The sequence below is a fragment of the Labrus mixtus genome, chromosome 4, assembly GCF_963584025.1.
Source record: "Labrus mixtus chromosome 4, fLabMix1.1, whole genome shotgun sequence".
NCBI lineage: Eukaryota > Metazoa > Chordata > Actinopteri > Labriformes > Labridae > Labrus > Labrus mixtus.
Window position 1 is genome coordinate 21,919,361 of NC_083615.1, and position 18,858 is coordinate 21,938,218.

General features: G+C 40.4%; 3 protein-coding genes across 4 annotated transcripts in view; 2 read left to right on the top strand and 1 right to left on the bottom strand.

Annotated features, from left to right (window-relative positions):
* The window catches only part of LOC132973117 (zinc finger protein 3-like), a 260,609-nt gene that overhangs the window by 210,543 nt on the left and 31,208 nt on the right, over nt 1-18,858 (top strand). The gene's annotated exons all lie outside the window — the stretch shown is intronic.
* On the top strand, nt 1,517-7,949 carry LOC132973108 (homeobox protein DBX1-B-like). Its single transcript, XM_061036361.1, has 4 exons — nt 1,517-2,126; nt 2,669-2,752; nt 6,657-6,859; nt 7,333-7,949. The coding sequence occupies exons 1-4, from the start codon at nt 1,757-1,759 to the stop codon at nt 7,654-7,656; spliced, it is 981 nt and encodes a 326-aa protein (XP_060892344.1). The 5' UTR covers nt 1,517-1,756; the 3' UTR covers nt 7,657-7,949.
* Nucleotides 9,774-18,858, bottom strand: part of ckap5 (cytoskeleton associated protein 5) — a 36,159-nt gene continuing 27,074 nt past the window's right edge. For both annotated transcript variants that reach the window (XM_061036363.1, XM_061036362.1), the window contains 11 exons: nt 17,373-17,546; nt 17,142-17,262; nt 15,407-15,586; nt 15,126-15,313; nt 14,040-14,115; nt 13,760-13,948; nt 13,480-13,617; nt 12,739-12,822; nt 12,470-12,629; nt 12,259-12,380; nt 9,774-12,106 (listed from right to left, as the gene is read on the bottom strand). In XM_061036363.1, the coding sequence (XP_060892346.1) occupies nt 11,843-12,106; nt 12,259-12,380; nt 12,470-12,629; nt 12,739-12,822; nt 13,480-13,617; nt 13,760-13,948; nt 14,040-14,115; nt 15,126-15,313; nt 15,407-15,586; nt 17,142-17,262; nt 17,373-17,546 (1,696 nt within the window). In that variant the 3' untranslated portion in view covers nt 9,774-11,842. The remainder of the gene's footprint in view (nt 12,107-12,258; nt 12,381-12,469; nt 12,630-12,738; nt 12,823-13,479; nt 13,618-13,759; nt 13,949-14,039; nt 14,116-15,125; nt 15,314-15,406; nt 15,587-17,141; nt 17,263-17,372; nt 17,547-18,858) is intronic.

Consider the following 18,858-nt stretch of genomic DNA (forward strand, 5'->3'; position numbering starts at 1 on the left):
GTCATCAATATGAACCTGATCATGAGACGTTCAGGGGCAGTGGGTGTTTTGTGTTTAATGAACTTTCAATCATTTCACAATCATTCAAGTCCGCAGGAGGCTTTCAGGCGATCACTGTGATCAAAGACATCAGAACAAAGCTGACTTTAAGTCTCTTACTCTCCTTCAAGTGGTGGAAACGAAAGTCTCAAACAGAATGACAGATAACTGTTGAAATCACAATAGGCTTTATGTTTGTAAAGTACATATTTATTGTAGGCGTATTAGAATAGATGATAGGAATTTTTGCAACGTTTTTATACCTCAGGGTTTTTTTTTCAACTTACTTAGGCTACTTTTTCAACAACTAATGTTATGCCGACGTAACTTAGTTAGGCCTACTAATTCTCATCACCCTTATTGATTAGCCTAATAGTAGTAGCCTAATATATTTTGGCCTAACATATTCACTGAAAATGTGTCTAATATATTCATCATCACATCTAACCCCAAACGTTGATAATAGACGCTCTTATAGCTCGTGTGCAGACTGACGCTGCTCTGACAGACGTGGAGACCCGGATCAAAGAGTGGACAGACAGCGGGCGCTCGGCCGAGGTTGTTTCATGCTTAACGGGATCAGAGCAAGCAGGCCAAGGTCACTTTTAATGAGAACCTGTGTCTGTCTCTGAGGGTCCTTTATTATTATTATTATTATTATTATTATTATTATTATTATTAATAATAATAATAATAATAATAATAATAATAATAATAATAAAATGAGGCTGTATTATTAGAAATGGGAAATATTTTTTTAAAACCTTCAGTCATCCATTATGAAATTCAAAGGGGACACAGTAAAGGGTGCAACACATTTTTTTTCTAGTTATGAAGTGATTAGGCTACATGCCTATTTTAATAAAAAATAAAAATAATAATAATAGGCTTAGGCTATCTTTTATATTTTCTAACTGTTTTACAACATGTTGAATGTTTTCAGAATGAACATGTTGGAAAAAGGTTAGAAAATAGAAAATATAGCCTAAGCCTATTATTTTTATTTTTTATTAAAATAGGCATGTAGCCTAATCACTTCATAACTAGAAAAAAAATGTGTTCTTGAGAGAGAAAATATCTCATGACAGAAAACTGTTGCTTGTTTCTTTGCGGGTGGCCTCATGCTGCGTTCACGTGGACATTTTAAAGTTCAACTCATGAAGCGTTGTCACAGGGCAGACTGCCTTGAAAATAATGTAATTTTTATACTTAAGTTTTGTTATTGTAGCTATGATGGCACCTTGAACAATAGTGCTTGCAGGCCGTGCGCACCGTGACATGAAATATCTGTATCAATCTGCCCACACACAATCTGATAAATAAGATAGATGGAACCACGGGCCTGTGTAGTCTAAGTTTTTTGTGTGACAGGGGTCCAATCACATGTGAATAAGCGGACCGTTGACCAATCCCCTCATCCTGATCTCTGTGTAAAGAGAGCTTCACGCGGAGAAGCCTCGCGCATCGCTGGTGGTTGAACTTGTGCGCGTGCACGTGTGCTTGAGTGTGTGTGTGTGTGTGTGTGTGTGTGTGTGTGTGTGTGTGTGTGTGTGTGTGTGTGTGTGTGTTCGAGTAGGAGTGTGTGTGTTTGAGTAGGAGTGTATAAAACCACTACAACAGAGCGCTCAGACCTCAGAGTGGGTTCTTGTTGTTAGGGTGCCTTATTACTTTTTAGCTGAATTTAAAACTATCAAACAAAAAGAAAAGTTTTCCCATCATGATGTTTCCCTGCAGCGCCCTGCCGCCTCCTCTCTGCCCGGCCTTACTGCGTCCTCCCGCGGCTCTCTCCTCTCCGCTGACCCGCTCACTCCCATCAGGCTTTCTGGTTGAAGATTTGCTGCGGTTAAGCCAGCCCGTCAGCTACATTCATCGGACCGTCTCTTCTAGAAGTTTAGGGGACATGTTCACCATCGGCCCGGGGCTTGGCGCTTCTTCCCGGGCGTTGGGACACGGCACCGAGCGGTGTGTGCTCCAGAACTCCGGTCAGCCGAGTCAGAACAGCCCCGGCTCTCCGCAGACCGCCTGCCCGGACTCAGGGTACCTCAAGTTCGGTGTCAGTGCGATACTGGCCCCGTCTACACGGAGCGGTGAGTGTGTGGGGCAAACAGGGAACTTGCTGATTAAGAGTGTTAATTAGCTTATTAATAATGATAGATAGGCTAATAAGCTTAATTGGATGACTAGGAACAAAATGCTATTATTACTAAGGCTATTTATCTTTTCTCCTACTGTCCTTTATTTATTTATTTATTATCATTATTATTTCTCGACCTTTTTAGACTAACAGCTCTGCGGGTGATGCTATACCCTGCTCATATATTTCAATACAATGTATTTATTTAGGCCTATATGTAGACCCGGGAAGCATTGGATGGTCAATAAAAAAAAGCATAGGACTACATTACATAACATCGTAGTTTGCAGGATGCTGTGGTGCATGACATAACTTGTAAGGATTTTTTCAAAATGTCTATATTATTATATTGAAGTTATGTTAGATGCTTCAGTTCTTCAATGATGAATCTTTTTGACGCATTTCTGGTGTCTGTGGTATTTATGTATGTTTCCAGCTTTAGGGTGTCACTGATCTTATATTAAATTGTGTTTTTCTTTCCATTTTGTTTCTCAGTCCAGAGTTTTCAGACCAAGTCTTTACCTCTGCCTTTTTTTGATGGGAGCCTCCATCCTTTCCTCAGAGCATCCTACTTCACAGGTAGGTTGAATTAATTAATGTTATTTATTACATTATATTTTCTGAACTGTTCATCTAAAGCTGATTTATATATTATCATTATTATTATCATTATTATTATTATTATTATTATTATTATTATTATTATTATTATTAATAGAGAAAAGGGCATTTGTTGAACATCGTTAAATGGATTATTGTCTTACCACTTTCCTGTACATTGCCATTTTAGATTATTTAACATAAACACATTTAAGTTTACGGCTTTTTATTCCTCACTTGGCTACATAAGTCATAGACTTTACACAACTTCTAAATCAGTTTTTCTTTTTTTAAAGTAAGTATTCATCTTTGATTAGTCAGATTTGTTCTCTGACAAACCCTGTTGGCCTTGTTAATGCTTTGTGTGTGTGTTTGTAAATGTTATGTTATAGGTTGCATAAATGATCATACGGATAATGAATTCATAAATATCCTTACAATAAGTCAAAATAATAAACAAGCTGTTAACAGTTTGTTTCTTTGTGCCTTAGGTCATATTCTAAAGGTGTGTGCTTTCATTTCATAATGATACTGATTCACTTATTCATTTAGGTTGTCAGCTAGTTCTGATTAAATGTTTAATGTGATTTAAATGTAGAAAAGTGTTTTCTAGGCGTGAAACTCTCAGTTCTTTTATCATCATGTGTTATTCAAGAATAGTGATCATAAAACTTGATTCATAGGTTCACTTAAGCATTGCATAGACTAACATAATATTAGATTAATATGAAAATATAAAATAAAATATTGTAAAAAAAAAAAAAAAATCGAATAAAACAAAAAAAAAGGGGGCATCATTTCTCTTTTAGAAAACATTAAAAACAAAAAAAAGACCATGCCTTTAGTCTATTATTTTATCATGTGAATCTCAACACAACCTTTATTTGTCCGGATAGATTTTTAAACCTTCTAAAATTATGTTAAAATACATTTAGCTAAAGCATCATCAACTCAGCTGTGCTAATGTACTTCTTCACTGAAAATATTTCCTGTACTCTATTTCACTTACAGTTATTTCATTTTTTGTCATTATTTGTTAAAGGACCATATGTGCAAAATGAACCGTGCATGTCATCAGGTGAAGTGTTGAGAGCTAGCTCATCATTCTCATATTAGATTAGAGGAAGGAGACTGAGTATTACATCAGATACAAATAATGTATAAGTATCAACGGCTGAGGCTGAAATGATATGAAGAAGATGGCAGCTTGTAAAAAAAGATGTTAAGGATTTTTCACCTAATTAGTTTAAAGTTCTTGTTTATAACGTGTTAACAAATGACACACACTGCAACATGCGTAACATAAAGTTATTCTTAATGCCCCATTCATAGATAGAGCTTTAAATCAAATAAAACTACAACAACAAATATTCAGGATGTGGTAAGAAATAGGGCTGGGAAACTTTGGGTGTCTTAGGATTCAATTCAATTTCGATTTCGATTCTTGGGTTCACGATTCGATTGAGAATCTATTTTTGATTCAAAACGATTCTGGATCCATGATTCAAAGTCTATTTTTGAATGAGTACATACTTTAGGATCTCCAGTCATCTGTGAGACTGGCTGAATTTCTTGCTGCTCCATTTGGAGTTAAATAAATTCGATTTTTGGAACATCAACAAAAATACTATATAACATCTCAAAACAGGAAGCACAAGCTAAAGCATGACTGCATGGCTGAGTCTTGTTCAAAATCTGTTTCAGTTTGAGCTCAGTGAAATATTTATTAGTCAAATCCAAATCTAGAACAGTTTTTATTGGGTTCTTTCTTGGCCCACTTGATGTCAATCCAGTAAGATTTTAAGAAGATCTCAACTCTAGTTTTTGCTGATGAATTGACTAAACACAACGATGATATCATCCCCTATAAGTGGAGGTTATTTCATAGAAATCGAATCATACACTTCAGACTCAAGTTTGGATTTCACAGCTTCTGGAATCGAAAGTGAAAACTCTTTCCACAAGCTGATGTAGATGATGAGGTCTCCTTAGTATGGGAATCCCCCCACGGACATTTTCAGAATCAGCTCCGCCTATTTGGAGGCCTATTTAGGCAACACTCTGACTGCTGACATTAGCACCAGTTGTCCTAATCTACAAATTAGTCCAGTTTGTCACGCTCTCAACCTATTAGTGCCGTTTGTCATGGTCTAAATGTGAGGCGGGCATCTTCCCAGCTCGGGAACGCAGCGCCTCTTCATGCGGCCTTCGTTTTCCCACCAAGCCCCCTCTGCCTGCCCACAAAGCTCCCAGAACCATGACCAAACGGAGCCTAAACCACACACACACACACACACACACACACACACACACACACACACACACACACACACACACACACACACACACACACACACACACACACACACACACAAACAACACACACAACACACACACGCACACACATTCCATGAAGATCTCAGAAGTTCTCCTCTACATCAATCGATCTTGACCTGGATTTTTTCTTGAATTTATTCCCCAGTATACTAATCAAGTAAAACACAAACTATACATAAATGTGTGTGTCTTTGGACAGAGCATCTGTGTGACATGATCTGTGTGTGTGACTCTATAAACAGCGGTAAGCACTCTGTGCCCTCTGAAGCTGAAGTGAAGACTCTCCAGCAGCTCTACATTATACTGACCTGTCTTTAATGGGCCTGTAATATACTGGCCTGTCGACGGCCTTTTCCACTCAATTCATTACAACACAATCACCTTTCTCTGTGCATTTGCAGCCCATACAATCCCCCTTCATGCTTCATTAGAGGCAGTGTGAGCGCAGCTTTGGAGAGCCCGGCTCATTAGCATAGGCTGTGTTTCCACTGGCCGACAAATTGGGCTTTTAAACACCAGATTTCAGGCAGAACAAGTATATTATGGGCAGCATCGGGGAGCTGGTGTGTGAGTGATGCTTTTTTCTCAGAACAACAAAGTTTAGGAGAAAGTGAAGTTAAAGCAGCGAGTAACTTGTGAAATTCAAACATTTATACATTAAAAAGCTGCTTTTCAAGCACCTATAATTAAAACAAAAACTTCACATTGTATATGGCTTTGGGTACATTTTCAATTGGTTCTTGTTTTGACATAAAAGAGTTTAAAAAAAGAAAAGAAGAAAAGCAAACCAATGCCAGTTAATCAAGATACATTTTTAAACCTTCAAATACATAAATACATTTGAGCTACATTGTAACTGATCTTTTGAAAGTTAAAAATGGCACACATATTTTGTGGGTAACGCTTTACAGTCACGAATGACCATAAATTTGTTCAGAAATGTATGCACCAAAAAAGCATAAATGCATGCATGTATTCATGATCATAATCAGTAATGCACATCAAAGGGGCCATAATATGTAACTCATTGGAGAGAGCGCCCCCCCCCCCCCCCCCCCCCCCTCCTCTCTTGAGTCAATGCGTACGCAGGTTGCCATGTCGCGATTACTGAAGCTTCAGTGTTTAGCCAGCTCTGCATCCGTCTTAAAACCTTTCTTCGGTCGAACATCTCTCGATTTTTTTCACAAGCATCTCCAATATTTATCCCAGTTTTACCACGTTTCTGGTTCTGGAGCTTTTTAGAAAAATGCAGAGGATTTTCATCCTTTCACCACCATCGCTGCAACACCTGTTGATTTGCTGTTTGCCTAGTAAAAAACGAGGGGTGTCCAAAATGGCAGTGTGGGGGTGCCTTTCTCTGGTCAAAACAAGAACAAACCATTCTGGACTGAACTACTTAGAAGTACTGGCTGCTCTTTGTTGACATCATGACTTATGTCTTATTAATGATGGTTATGATTTCTTCTTCCACGTGTTGGAATCATGATTAGTTCAGCATTACTTCTTCATGACAGGAAGTACTCATGACTGTTTTTTTCCCCTCCAGCCTCCTCCTCTGTGGTTCCTGTACCAGGCACGTTCTCCTGGCCCCTGGCCCCCAGAGGGAAGCCCAGGAGGGGCATGCTTCGGCGGGCCGTGTTCTCAGACCTCCAGAGGAAGGCGCTGGAGAGAACTTTCCAGAAGCAGAAATACATCAGCAAACCCGACAGGAAGAAACTGGCCAATAAACTGGGACTGAAAGACTCCCAGGTACACACTGAAGACCATCAGATTGATTTAAAACCACTCTGAATAATATTGAGAGGATGATAGACCACTTTGTTGAGATAAGATGGTTTTAAACCTTTTTAAACCTAAACCTGAACATAAATTTCTATCTCTGCAGGGATCATTTCTCCATTTCTAAGAGGGACAGTTTAAGCTTGTAAGCTTCATAAACAAGCACTTTTAGTTAAAGTACTTTGATCCAATGAATTTGCTGAGAAAGATTACTTATCAGACTTTATCTTCACTGCAGGGTGAAGCAATCTACTCAAGCAATGACCATTTTTTTGTTCCTATTGTCATTTAAATCCCAAAATATGTAATAAACAAAAGGCCAAGTCTTAAAATACTGTAAATGTCTTTTAAACGTTGCCTGTACTGACCCCAGACCAGCTGTGACCAGGTCAGAGTGATCTTATTGATCTTAATATTGTTGTATTTTTCTGTGTCCCGTGAAGGTGAAGATCTGGTTTCAGAACAGGAGGATGAAATGGAGAAACTCCAAAGAGAGAGAGCTGCTGTCAACGGGCGGATGTCGACAACAGACCCTGCCCACCAAAACCAACCCCCACCCAGACCTCACGGACGTAGGCAGCACTTATTGCCAGAGTTTGGACAGGAATGCACCCATCAGCCAATCACAGCTGGAAAGCCAGGAGTTGCATAGCCAACAGCACCAACATCATCGTCATCATCATCATCATCATCATCACAGTTCCTCCTCTCCGTCAGAGTCGAGCAAACAGTCCGAGTCAGAAAGTGAAGAAATCACAGTCTCATAGAGTTATGGACACTGTTGGTTTGATGTAAATAAACAGAGTCTTTGAATGGGCTCCATACACAGCTGTGTTTTCTCAGCCTTACCCCCTCAGTGCCATGTTTCTGTACAATGTTGTTTATATCACTTTAATATGTAGTTCAGTTTATCTATATATGAGGTACACTGAGCTGTTTTAGATATTTGTAGATTGAAATGATCAAAACTATTAAATATTCAAATGTTTTCTTTTCATATATTTGTATTCTTTATATTTCTAATAAAACTTGATATAACCAATTTTAAAAAGTCTCACTGTGTGATGATGTTTAGTATCCTCCTCAAATATAATCCATGGAACATTAGAGTTAAAGGTTTATTCTAGTGGTATTTTAAGACTGGTCATATATTATATATATATATATTACCAGCGCTGTCAAATGATTCACGTTTTTTTATGACGACATTTACTTAAAGGTGCACTGTGTAGTTTTGGTAGAGAAATGTGAGAATTGGAGAAATGTACAGATTATGTGGTATAAGCTCATAACTCTATACACAAACTGTCCTCAGAGGAAAATGTGGTGTTTGTTACACTGTTTGCAGATAAAATGCGATGCGAAAAGTTATGGGGGAGGGCCAGCAAGAGTGAAACCATAACTCTCCTGGTAACTTTTTAGCTCCAAACAGTGTTTCCAGGGACCCATTTTTTCCTTTGAATAAAGTTTGTGTATTTAGTTCAGAAAATATAGCATACTTCTCAAACTTTCAAATTTCACTACCAAATATATATAGTGCACCTTTAACCACTGAAAAAAGAAACTAAATGAATGAAAACAGCTCAAAGGAACAGTCAGCAAGGGAAATGTCTGATGTCATAAGGTGGTCTATATTTTGACTTGTCAGCTGAGCCTTCTTAGAGGTTTTTAAATGTTTTAATTAAACATTCAAAGATGCAGCAGTGTTGTTCTTTTCCATCACTGTGACTATAGGGAGACACTGTGACACAATAGTATGGGATTAAAAAATGCATGCATTAATTTCAGACGTTAGCTGTGATTAACTCGTTAGTGCCGACAGCCCTCATTTTTACACATTTCAGAGTCTTAACGACTACTGGGTACACTTCTTTTTTTTTTTTTTGCAATTGCTCCAGTAGATTGTGTGAGCATGCTTGCACAAGACAAGTTGTAATGTCTGCAAAATAATCCCTGTAGCCAACTGAGTCCATTCAAAGTACGTCCAGATTATTATTCTTAGTGACTGACAGAAATAAATTTGGACTGTGATTGACCTTTTTTATGCTACATTTCTTTCTTTTCAGAGGTACCAGTAGGTCAACATTACCAATAAGTTGTTCCAACCACATTTTCCCCTCCTGATAGATCTGCTTCTTTCAGACATATATACCCCCCCCCCCCCCCCCCTCTTCCCCTGACTTTATGTAACAACTTTCTAAATATTAACTGAAGAATAATTTCTGACTCAAATGACTGTTCTTCAGAATTAAAATGTCATTTGAGCAACATTTCTGTAACCCCTGTGGACAAAGTGGAATTTTTTTTTTACTGAATATTAATCCTGCTTTCTTTAAAGTCAAATGTATCACTCACCCAGAGTGTTTGGCTGAATCTCAATATCCTCCCTGAGCCCTCACAGACTTAGCGGGAACGCACATGAAAGTCAGTATGTGTGTGAGGGTGGACATCGAGTTTGGGCCTTTATCTTGGAAAATGTAAAATAAAAAGGAAAAAAAGATGTTTCATCAGTGTTCTGTTGATCACTACATCTGACATACCCTCTGAACCCTACAGAACCCTCTGGCAGACACTACAGGCATTCAAAATAACTACGGTATATAGAAATAGTCAATATTTATGCTGATGGTCTCTTTTGCTCTCATAGCTTTTTAAAGCTGCATCAATATTAACTTCAGTCTGTTTCATTACCAACTAAAAATTTCTTCAAAGGCAAAAATCTGTTCTCAGGAACAGCTTCAAGTTTTAGAAGAGGTGTGTTCCTGCTGCTCACGTTCAAAGGTAAGATGTCAACACACTGAAACCAGACCCAAGTAATAGATCTAAAAAAGAGATGCAGCGGTAATAAATTAGACCAAAACAAAAAAAATCAGCAAACAGGATGGATTGTTAAAAAAAACAACAAGACTTTATTGCCATTTTCCACTATGGATTATACAAGGAAAGCTGGAGCAACAATGAACGCGTACTGACATCGGAATTAAATACAAAAACAATGTTATTAATATTTCTTACTTAACATTCAGCTACTGAGCAGATGACTGACAGGGTCATGACCATCATCATCCTCCTCATCGTGGTCTTCATCAGTAAAACAATGGCTTTATTAAACAGAGGGTTTTTATTCATGAAAACTTTATTTACATGAGGAAATAAAAACAATCACTGACTTCATGCCATGCTCTTTAAAAGCCTACAAACACATCAGAGTGGCTGCTGTTAAATAACTGAAGGGAGGTGTTAATGGAGGACATTACGTACAGTATTTACAGCCATATGTCAACCCACTAAACAATCAAACACACAACCTAAACACACCGGTGTACGCCTCTGCTTGGTCTCCACTGCCTGATGAAATAGGGGACAGAATCTCCGTGCCGACTGGCTGGACAGTAACGGCAGCTAACGCTCATTTGTGCCACTTCAGCAGTTATTAAAAACTGTTTAACTTTAAAGGTTTTCTGTATTTTTAACCTGGGGATATGTATTTAACATATTTTGGGGTCTAAACGAATCACAGCCCGACTCTACCAAATTCCTTTAACAAAAACAGAAATAACTGTGCAGAAGAAAGCAGCGGCTTAACAGCAACTCCAAAGTTCTTCCATTTTTTTCTTCTTCAACCACCTTTGTTAATGAAGTTTGTTCGTTTGAAAGGAAGCGATGTAGCAAACAGCTCTGACTATTTTGCTGCTGCAACAGAAGCAATCTACAAATATGAAGCCATAACGTCTGATCATTTAGACCCCAAAATAAGTACTAAAAGAACTCAGATTTTAAAATAACAATGCCACTTTAAATATAAGGACTAAAAGACCACTGCCTTTGAACAACCATGTACAGAAAGGCCACATAACTCTTTCAGAATGAAAAATAAAATAAAAAAGGATACACATGTTACCCTGACTGAACACGCCCGTTAAAGTCTACACAGCTGTGGTTTCTACAGTCAGCAGAAAGAAAACAGAGGGCTTCTCTCCACTGTGTAAATGCAGTTAAACTCACTTGTTTATTCAAGTAAATGCTGGAGCTTGAAGTCCAGTTTGCAGAGTTGTTTTTATAACCTTGCCACCAAATAACAGTCACTGATTTGTGTGTTTTTTTTTCACAGACTGGACTTCAGCTGCCATCACTGACATTTAAGAGTGGTACCAGCTTCAGCCACAAGGGGGCAGTCCAGCACTGCATTTACACAGCTTCCTCAGCTATTTACAGCAGTGTTTCTCCTTCCAAACACAGCAGCAGCAGAAGCAGCAGCAGCAGCGACGTGGTGCATTATGGTTTAACAGGAACAAACAACCTGTCAGTCGCTTCCCCCCTGCAGCCACACAAGACGCTCTTCATGACGTTTTAAAGTGGTTAACAACATTTAAATATGTACAAACATTTTGTGTGGTGATTCTAAAACAGAGAGGAGGAGGAGGGTAAATTCACTATGTCATTATACTACAGTGGAGTTTGGAGGCTGGGACACGGTGGAGTGATGAAACTGTACAGACTGAGAACGACAGTTGACACAGGTTAGGACTCACTCGGGGTTAATCTCTTCTGATGGTCAACACAAACAAACAAACATGATGTGTGTGTGAAGTTTGATTATAAGCTAAAATTGGGTCCAGCTGTGTGTGTGTGTGCTAAAAATCCCAGTCACAGCCTTAGATCAATCTGAATGTACCCAACTATACAATCAGATTAAGGTATGTTTTATTTCTAATAACGTACAGGCACAGTGGGTGGAGTCAGGTTCAAACTCGAGGGTGTATTTTGTTTGTTGCTACCTGGTTTATTGAAACAGAGGAGTGGGCTGGAAGTGCTTTCTATCTCCATCTACCAGCACATTAAAAATGAACACAGAGGGATTTTTGAAAAGGACGATGGATGTTCTACCAGCTGAACTCCACAGGCTTTTTTTTTTTTTTGCAGATGAGATGAGGTGGCGATAGTGGGGGCTCCTCACTGCCGGTTGCTCTTTATTCTCTCCAGACGCTTCTTCAGGTCGTCCAGGTTGGCCGCAGGCGAGGCGGAGCGGGTGTGTGTGTGCGTCGGGGAGTGGGAGTGTGTGTTGTGTTCCTGTTGGTACAGCTCTCGGGACTCTTTGAGCTGAGACAGCTTGCTGTTGAGCATGTCGGTGGAGGAGGCCACCGACGGCTTGGAGGAGAGCAGGGATGAGATGGGAGGTCGGTGCTGGGGCTCGTCCTCGCCTCCTACGATGCCCTGCTGCAGGTGGAGAGAGCGGGGACGGAGAATGGAAGGGTTAGCTTCTAGAATAATGTGGCTTATATGACTCAGGAGTGCTGCTGTTTAATTATCAGAGAAACTTCATATTTACATCCCAATGCAATTTTTTACTTTAGTGTGTGTGCACTCACCCTGGCGTTGTTTTCCAGGCCCTGTCTCTGTCTAAGGATTTTCAGTCTCTCGTAGTAAACCGCTGGTTTCAGCTCTTCATTGTTACTGCTCAGACTGGAGTCCACACCGTGCTGAGGGATCACTGCAGACACACACATACAAAGCATGGTTAATACACACTACCGCCCTTTCTTCTGAACACACGTACACAGTGAGAGATGTCAGTTGTACCTGCAGAGGTCTGGATGCGAGCCTTGCCCTCCCTCTCGGACTCGATCATGCGGAGGCCTCTCTCCACGTAGCTCTGGAAGAACTGCGACGTGTTTTTGAGGAAGGGCTCCAGGTCTGCATCCGAGTACTTCTGTTTGTATTCATACAACTCCGTCAAACCCTGAAAAAGAAGATCGGACACATTGATCACACATTCACGTCATCCAGGGTTGACCTTCTGTTCTTAATGGAAATATGATTTTATGACTTGATTGCAGATCGGATCTAACCTCTTTAGTGTTCTCCTTGGAGCCGATCTTCTTGAAGATTTCAGACAGGATGTCACTGACCTTTGACTTTGACATTCGATCATCCTGGAGACATAACATAAAAAGAGACAAATTCATCATCATTGCATCTATCATGGGTAAATCCTGCATTCTAAAACATAGCTTTACTTGATTGCTCCATCAGGCAGACTCAATGGACATAAAATAGCAATTTTATTTTACAGTACATTTCCTGGAGTTCATCAGGTAACTTGATGGCCCCGTATACAGAAGCAATGTCCTTGCGAGTTTTACCCATCCTGACCCCACGCTGTATGTCATCACCAAACCCTCACCCCCCGCTAAACGTCCTGTCTCTCTTTAGAGAGAAAGCCAAAACATATTTCTACAAATGTTAGCTTGATCTGTAATGTTACCTTGGTAACACAATTTAACAAATCTCATTGATCAAGTTGGCAGTACACCAACAACTCCTGAATTCTGCCATTTTTAAATCAAAGAGGTGTCAATGAAGTCTGGAGGCTTTGACATTACAGCTGTTTGTGGATTTGTGTCCTCTTTGACAAACGGTCTCGTCTCAGTGTGATTTCATTAGACACATTCGCTCAAAAGATAACTTTGTGTCTTCTACATCTCGGAGCTAGGACCAGGTTCAGACTTCCCCTTGAAGCTACATGTTCACTCATTCATCATGAAGAAACAGGATGTTAAAATGTGGACTGATGTGTTGGCGTTGCTCACCATGCGCAGACCGCCCTTCTCGTTGCCACGGTCACCCTTGTGCCCTGAGAGGTTTCCAGGGAGTTTAACCACCCGCCTCAGATGAGCCTCCAACTCGGACTCGTTACGATTCTCGATCATTGATAAGTGGTCCAGGATCTGTTTATGAACACATTTATACAATGAGAGATTACATTTCAAGGGGAAGCAAAGATATATGAAAGAGTTTAAAACCAAAACACCCAGTAGAATTTAAAAGCTGCATTTCTGTGTGATGCGTTTGTCAGTGTGTGTGTGTTACCTTGGGCCCGGTGAGCTTGCAGAGTGTGTGTAACAGGGTCTTCAGGGTTCTGTGGGGGACGTCGTTCTTGAGCTGCTTGAGTTTCTCTTTGGGGAAAACCTTCATGAAGTTGTGGACGTCTAGTAGAATTCGGTCCAGGTTGATGCTGTCGATGGTCTCTGGGAGGAAGCGGATAATCCTCCACAGACACTTAAAAAAAAACACACACACACAAACACATATGAGTTAGTCTACAGCTGAGTCAGAAGTGTTTCTCATGTGCTGCTGTCACACTCCTTACCTTCATAACCAGGTCAGAGAACATGGGGGGACCAGCGGTTGCGACTAAACTGTCCTGTAGCAAAACCAGCAGAGCGCTGCAGAGAGGGAGGAGAGACAGTGTGTTCATTAAAAGCTGAAGATATGTCTTATTCAGTGTTTACTAATAAAACAATAACACATGGAAAGCAAAACATCGAAACAATCGGAGGGATCATCAGGTTGTCTATTCCACATTTCTGAGGACAATTTATTTATTTATAGAGAGAATTTAAAACTTCAAAGATAAGCATCAGGTTTCACATGGACCTTTTTTCATTCTAACTTTATTTTTCCATTAATATGAGTCCAGAAATTATTGTGTACTGTTGCTCAGAGACATGTTTTTCTCTTTCTGCCCTTAATGTTGTCAGTTTGGTTGAAGCATTTGACAGTATAATGTTCTGAATGTATTAAACAAACCATCACAAGGTATTATCTACTTGTAAAAGTGGACTCTGAATTGCCTGGTGTCTGAAAGGTGCTACACAGTTAATCTTGCCTTGCCTTCAAAGTGCTTCACACGGGCACAAAAAGCATTTCAGAAAATAATATGATTTTATTTGTGCATTTAAGAACGGCCTTCACAGACGACCTCAACCCTTCTGTTGAGATTTCTATCATTGATCTTTTATTTTTACAATATTTTTAAGCATCCTGCAGAAATACACAATTTCTGCAGGATGCATATACTGATCAAATAAATGTGTGCACTAACATTAGCCTGCTAACAACAATGCAGGCCACAGGCAATTTGAAGTTTGAGCCGAGTACAATTTTGTCTGCCGCTTGCCCTATTGGTGCTTAATTTTGCAGCAGTCCATATGATCACTCCTTTGTGTGAACGCAAAGGGAGAGGGGTTGGAGGTGTGTGGCTGGAGAAGAGCGGAGGCTTCAGAATAAAGGATGCGTCGCCTAACAGCATTTTGTTTTGGTTTCATACTGGTGCTTGAGGGCGACATCTACTGGATCAAAAAAGTAGTACACTCTTTCTTTAAACAAATACACAAATGACTGGAATAATTCAACCGTCCAGAGCTAATGGAAAGTGAAATTTCTCGCTACCAACCTGATCATGTTGGTCTGGTCAGACTTCTCCAGGACTCTGATGACCAGCAGGTTGACAGACCTGATGAGCTGCTGTCCGTCTTCTATGTCCTCCACTCTGCCGTCCAACATCAGAGTGATCAGGCCGTGCATGAGGTCCTTCAGCACGCCCATAGACGCCTCTCTGGCCAGAGACTCCATGGAGAACAGCTGAGATAAACAGAACAAAAAGAAGCCAATGTGAGTGTCTCCTCACTCTTAGGATCTTAATAAACCACACAGACACACACATCAGTGACTCACAGAGAGCATGTTTCCAATGATGCAGCTGTACAGTCGGATGATGTCCTTCTTGGGCAGCCGGTCGTCGGCCATGTGTGTGCTGTAGATGAGCCTCAGCTGCATGAAGGTGGCGATGAGGAACTGATCGATGTGACCCGACATGACTTCTGCTTTGTCCTCCTGCAGCAACACCTCGTCGATCTGCAGGGACAGAGAATACACACACTGCTGATCTCACCTTGAAGCCGCTACAATGCACAGAAAGTTATATATATAGGGAGCTTTATATTCTGTTTCAGCTCAACATTAGGCTGTCAGGCCCACAATAAGCAGAAAGGGCACACACTGCTTCACTACGGTCCTTCAAAGGATTTACAGTTCTGTTGGTAAAGACCTGACTGAACAACCAGTTCACTGGATTCAGGAGTGAAACAAAGACATACGCAATCAACAAAAAGTCTATAAAGCAGCAGGAACATTGGCTTCAGTGTGTGCTACCATTGAGTCTCACCTGGTGGCAATACTGACAAATCTCCTCCATCTTTCTTTTTCTTTGCAACAGACTACTACAATGCACCATAAGCTCTTTCTTGACTGACTGATCCTTTCACTCTACGTGATCATTTGATAGTAATTGAGATCCTACCACGCTCTCTGTATCATTTACAGAATGTTTGTATGTCATTGTCTCAAATGTACCCTGATGATGGTTTAAGTAAAGTTAATGATTGATTTTCACCAAAGTTTTATTAGCTGTTTGTTCGTCTCTCTGTTTCGCCCTCTATTCCCTCTCCAAGCCAAACACAGTCTCAGCAGATGACTGTTCATCATGAGTCTGGTTGTGCTTGAAGTTTCTGCCTCTTAAAAAGAAAGTTTTTCTTGCCATTGTAACTTTGTTAAGTGTTGCGAAGAGGCTGTGCACATGGTGGATTCATGTAGGGTCTTTGTAAATCAATCAATCTTTATTTGTATAGCGCCAATTACTCTACAAAAGACCTTACTCATTGCTATGTTACAAACACCCAACATTAAGAGAGAAGGAGAGATATGTGCCAGTTACACCAATAGTCTAACTCTATAGCAGCATTAAAAAGAACAGTCTTGACCTTTTCTTAAAGTGTGAGATAACGTTTGTTATGAATTGGCCCCAGACAAATAAAGATGGATTGAGCATACATTTTTGGAAACTATGAATATTAATTGTGATATCATGTGTTGTCGCAGATTTGACGTGTGTTGTAGTGTGTTTGTGTGTGGTAAGTCAGGTAAACACACGTAGCTGCTTCCTGGGCATAGGCGGTAATCACAGCCACAGGCAACTAGAAAAGGACATCACAGGTGAATGGCGACGAGGAATCAGGGTAAGCCACACAGTTCAACCGTGTGTGTATGTGTGAACCTGTCATGTCTAGTTTTATGTGTTTCATATACAAGCTCGTTTTTTTACCTTATGTAGTAGTCTATACATCTGGCATTCTGTATGTGTTTATTGAAGATGACTGATTTTTAATCAAGAATTAAACGATGGACATCGAGTTGGAAATGACGTCAGGCTCCCTCCAGTGGCCTTTTTTCTGTTTGTGCTTTTCACTAAATGTAAGACAGGATGTAGTGACATTCTAACAGTAATTTTTCTGAATATGAGTAAAAATAGGCTGTGTTGCCGTCACAGTGACAACAGTTTGGTGTAGTCAGACTGCAATATAATTTAGGATTTTGGCATAACCAGAGTTTGTATACAGTATGTGTGCCATACCTGTGCCAGCGCCTGTATGCTGGTGTTTATGTCACCACTCGCCACCTGAGAGATGACGAAGTTGATCGTGGAGGCCGTGCTGTTGTGGAGGTCGTCAAAGTGTGGAGAGACGGAACGCATCCTGTGAACACAAAAACACATTAACGTCTGTGTTTTCTTGTCTGCGTTAAATAAACAGCACGATATCTAAACGTCGAGTGTGTTGATTGTGTTGATTGTGTTTGTGTTTACTTGGGTTCGGGGATCATGATGGGCTCCAGCAGCTCATCCAGCTTGTGCTGGACGAGGTCGGGCAGCTCACACACCCTGCTCTGGTCCATCTCGATCATGTCCAGGTCCAACTGGAACTCCCTGGGGATGGACGGGTGGGAGGACTCGCTGTGTTGGGCGTTCTGGCGGGCTTGGCTGTACAGACGGAGACGGACAGGACAGAATATTTAATCCAGTGTATTAACGATCAGTGCCTTTTAACTCCAGTCCTGAGCGACCCAATATTTGACTTTAGTCTGGAGACGCATCCACAGACTGTCAGAGATTCTTAGTCTGATGGGAATCTTATCAGTGTGAGAAGATCAAGGAGGATAAAAGGTTAGGTTTTCAAACTTGTATTAACAATCACTTTGATTATGAACTTAAGCAGGAGTTATACAATTTTAGCTTTAAAACACCCCTAATCCATCCTGATTGAATAAACCTACACAAAAGGGTTGGAGGTGAGGATTCGGGGTGAGAGAATGGACTTGGTGGTTTTATCCTCCAGTGATAATGAACATCAGTTTGGTAATTAAATGATTAAAGAGTGTGAAGATTCTGTTCTGGTCTTTTACAGTTGGACTTTCAGGACTGGAGCTGATCAGCACTGATCTAGAAAAAACATTTGTATCCTTCAGAAAGGAGGGATAAAACACTGAACAGCAACCTTGTCTAGGAGGTCTATCTCGTACAGGCTGAACAAAAACTAGATTCCTATAACAGGAGTCTGAACCTGTACCGTTTCCCACCTGCAGATCAAAGCATCACATCTCTGAGAAGCTCCCGATGAAGTGACTAACTAGAGGCAGAAGTTTCTAAAGTGGAGAACATATTGTCTCAGCTGCTGAAGTTTCTCAAATGTGTGTTTGTGGTCGGGAAGGGGAATGATCATCTATTGAAAATATTTGAAAGCCCTAGCTCAGCTACCCTAAAACCAAACAACAAACAAACTGCCAATTTCCATGTACTCTGTGCGCACCATAGTCCGTCAGCGCAGCACATTACAGCAACGTCCGCTGCCACTCTAGTCAATAATCCTGTTTCCACAGCCAGAGCTGAGATCTGTCTCTGGCGCGTGCCAGCAGCGCCACTACGCTCTGCTCCGTGTCAAATAAACTGTAAATTTTCGACGGAGCACGCTTCAAGCACACGTCAAGTTGGACAGAAAAGACCGAGCAGGACAGGAAGTCAGGCAAGGAAACTCACAGAGTGTCCGGTCAATTTAAAAATAAAACAATATAAAAAAAAAAAAAAAAAAAAAAAAAAAAAAAAAAAAAAAAAAGGGACTCACAATCGTAATTTCCATCACTTTATCAACATTCCGTCCAAACAGGCACCGAACGAACAACAACGCAAACTCAGAAAGACAAAGAAACATGTTGTTTCCACGTTTTTCTCAAGTACTCTTGTGATGTGTGTACAGCTGCGCTCACGTTACAGAAACGGATCCAGTGCGCCTAACGGA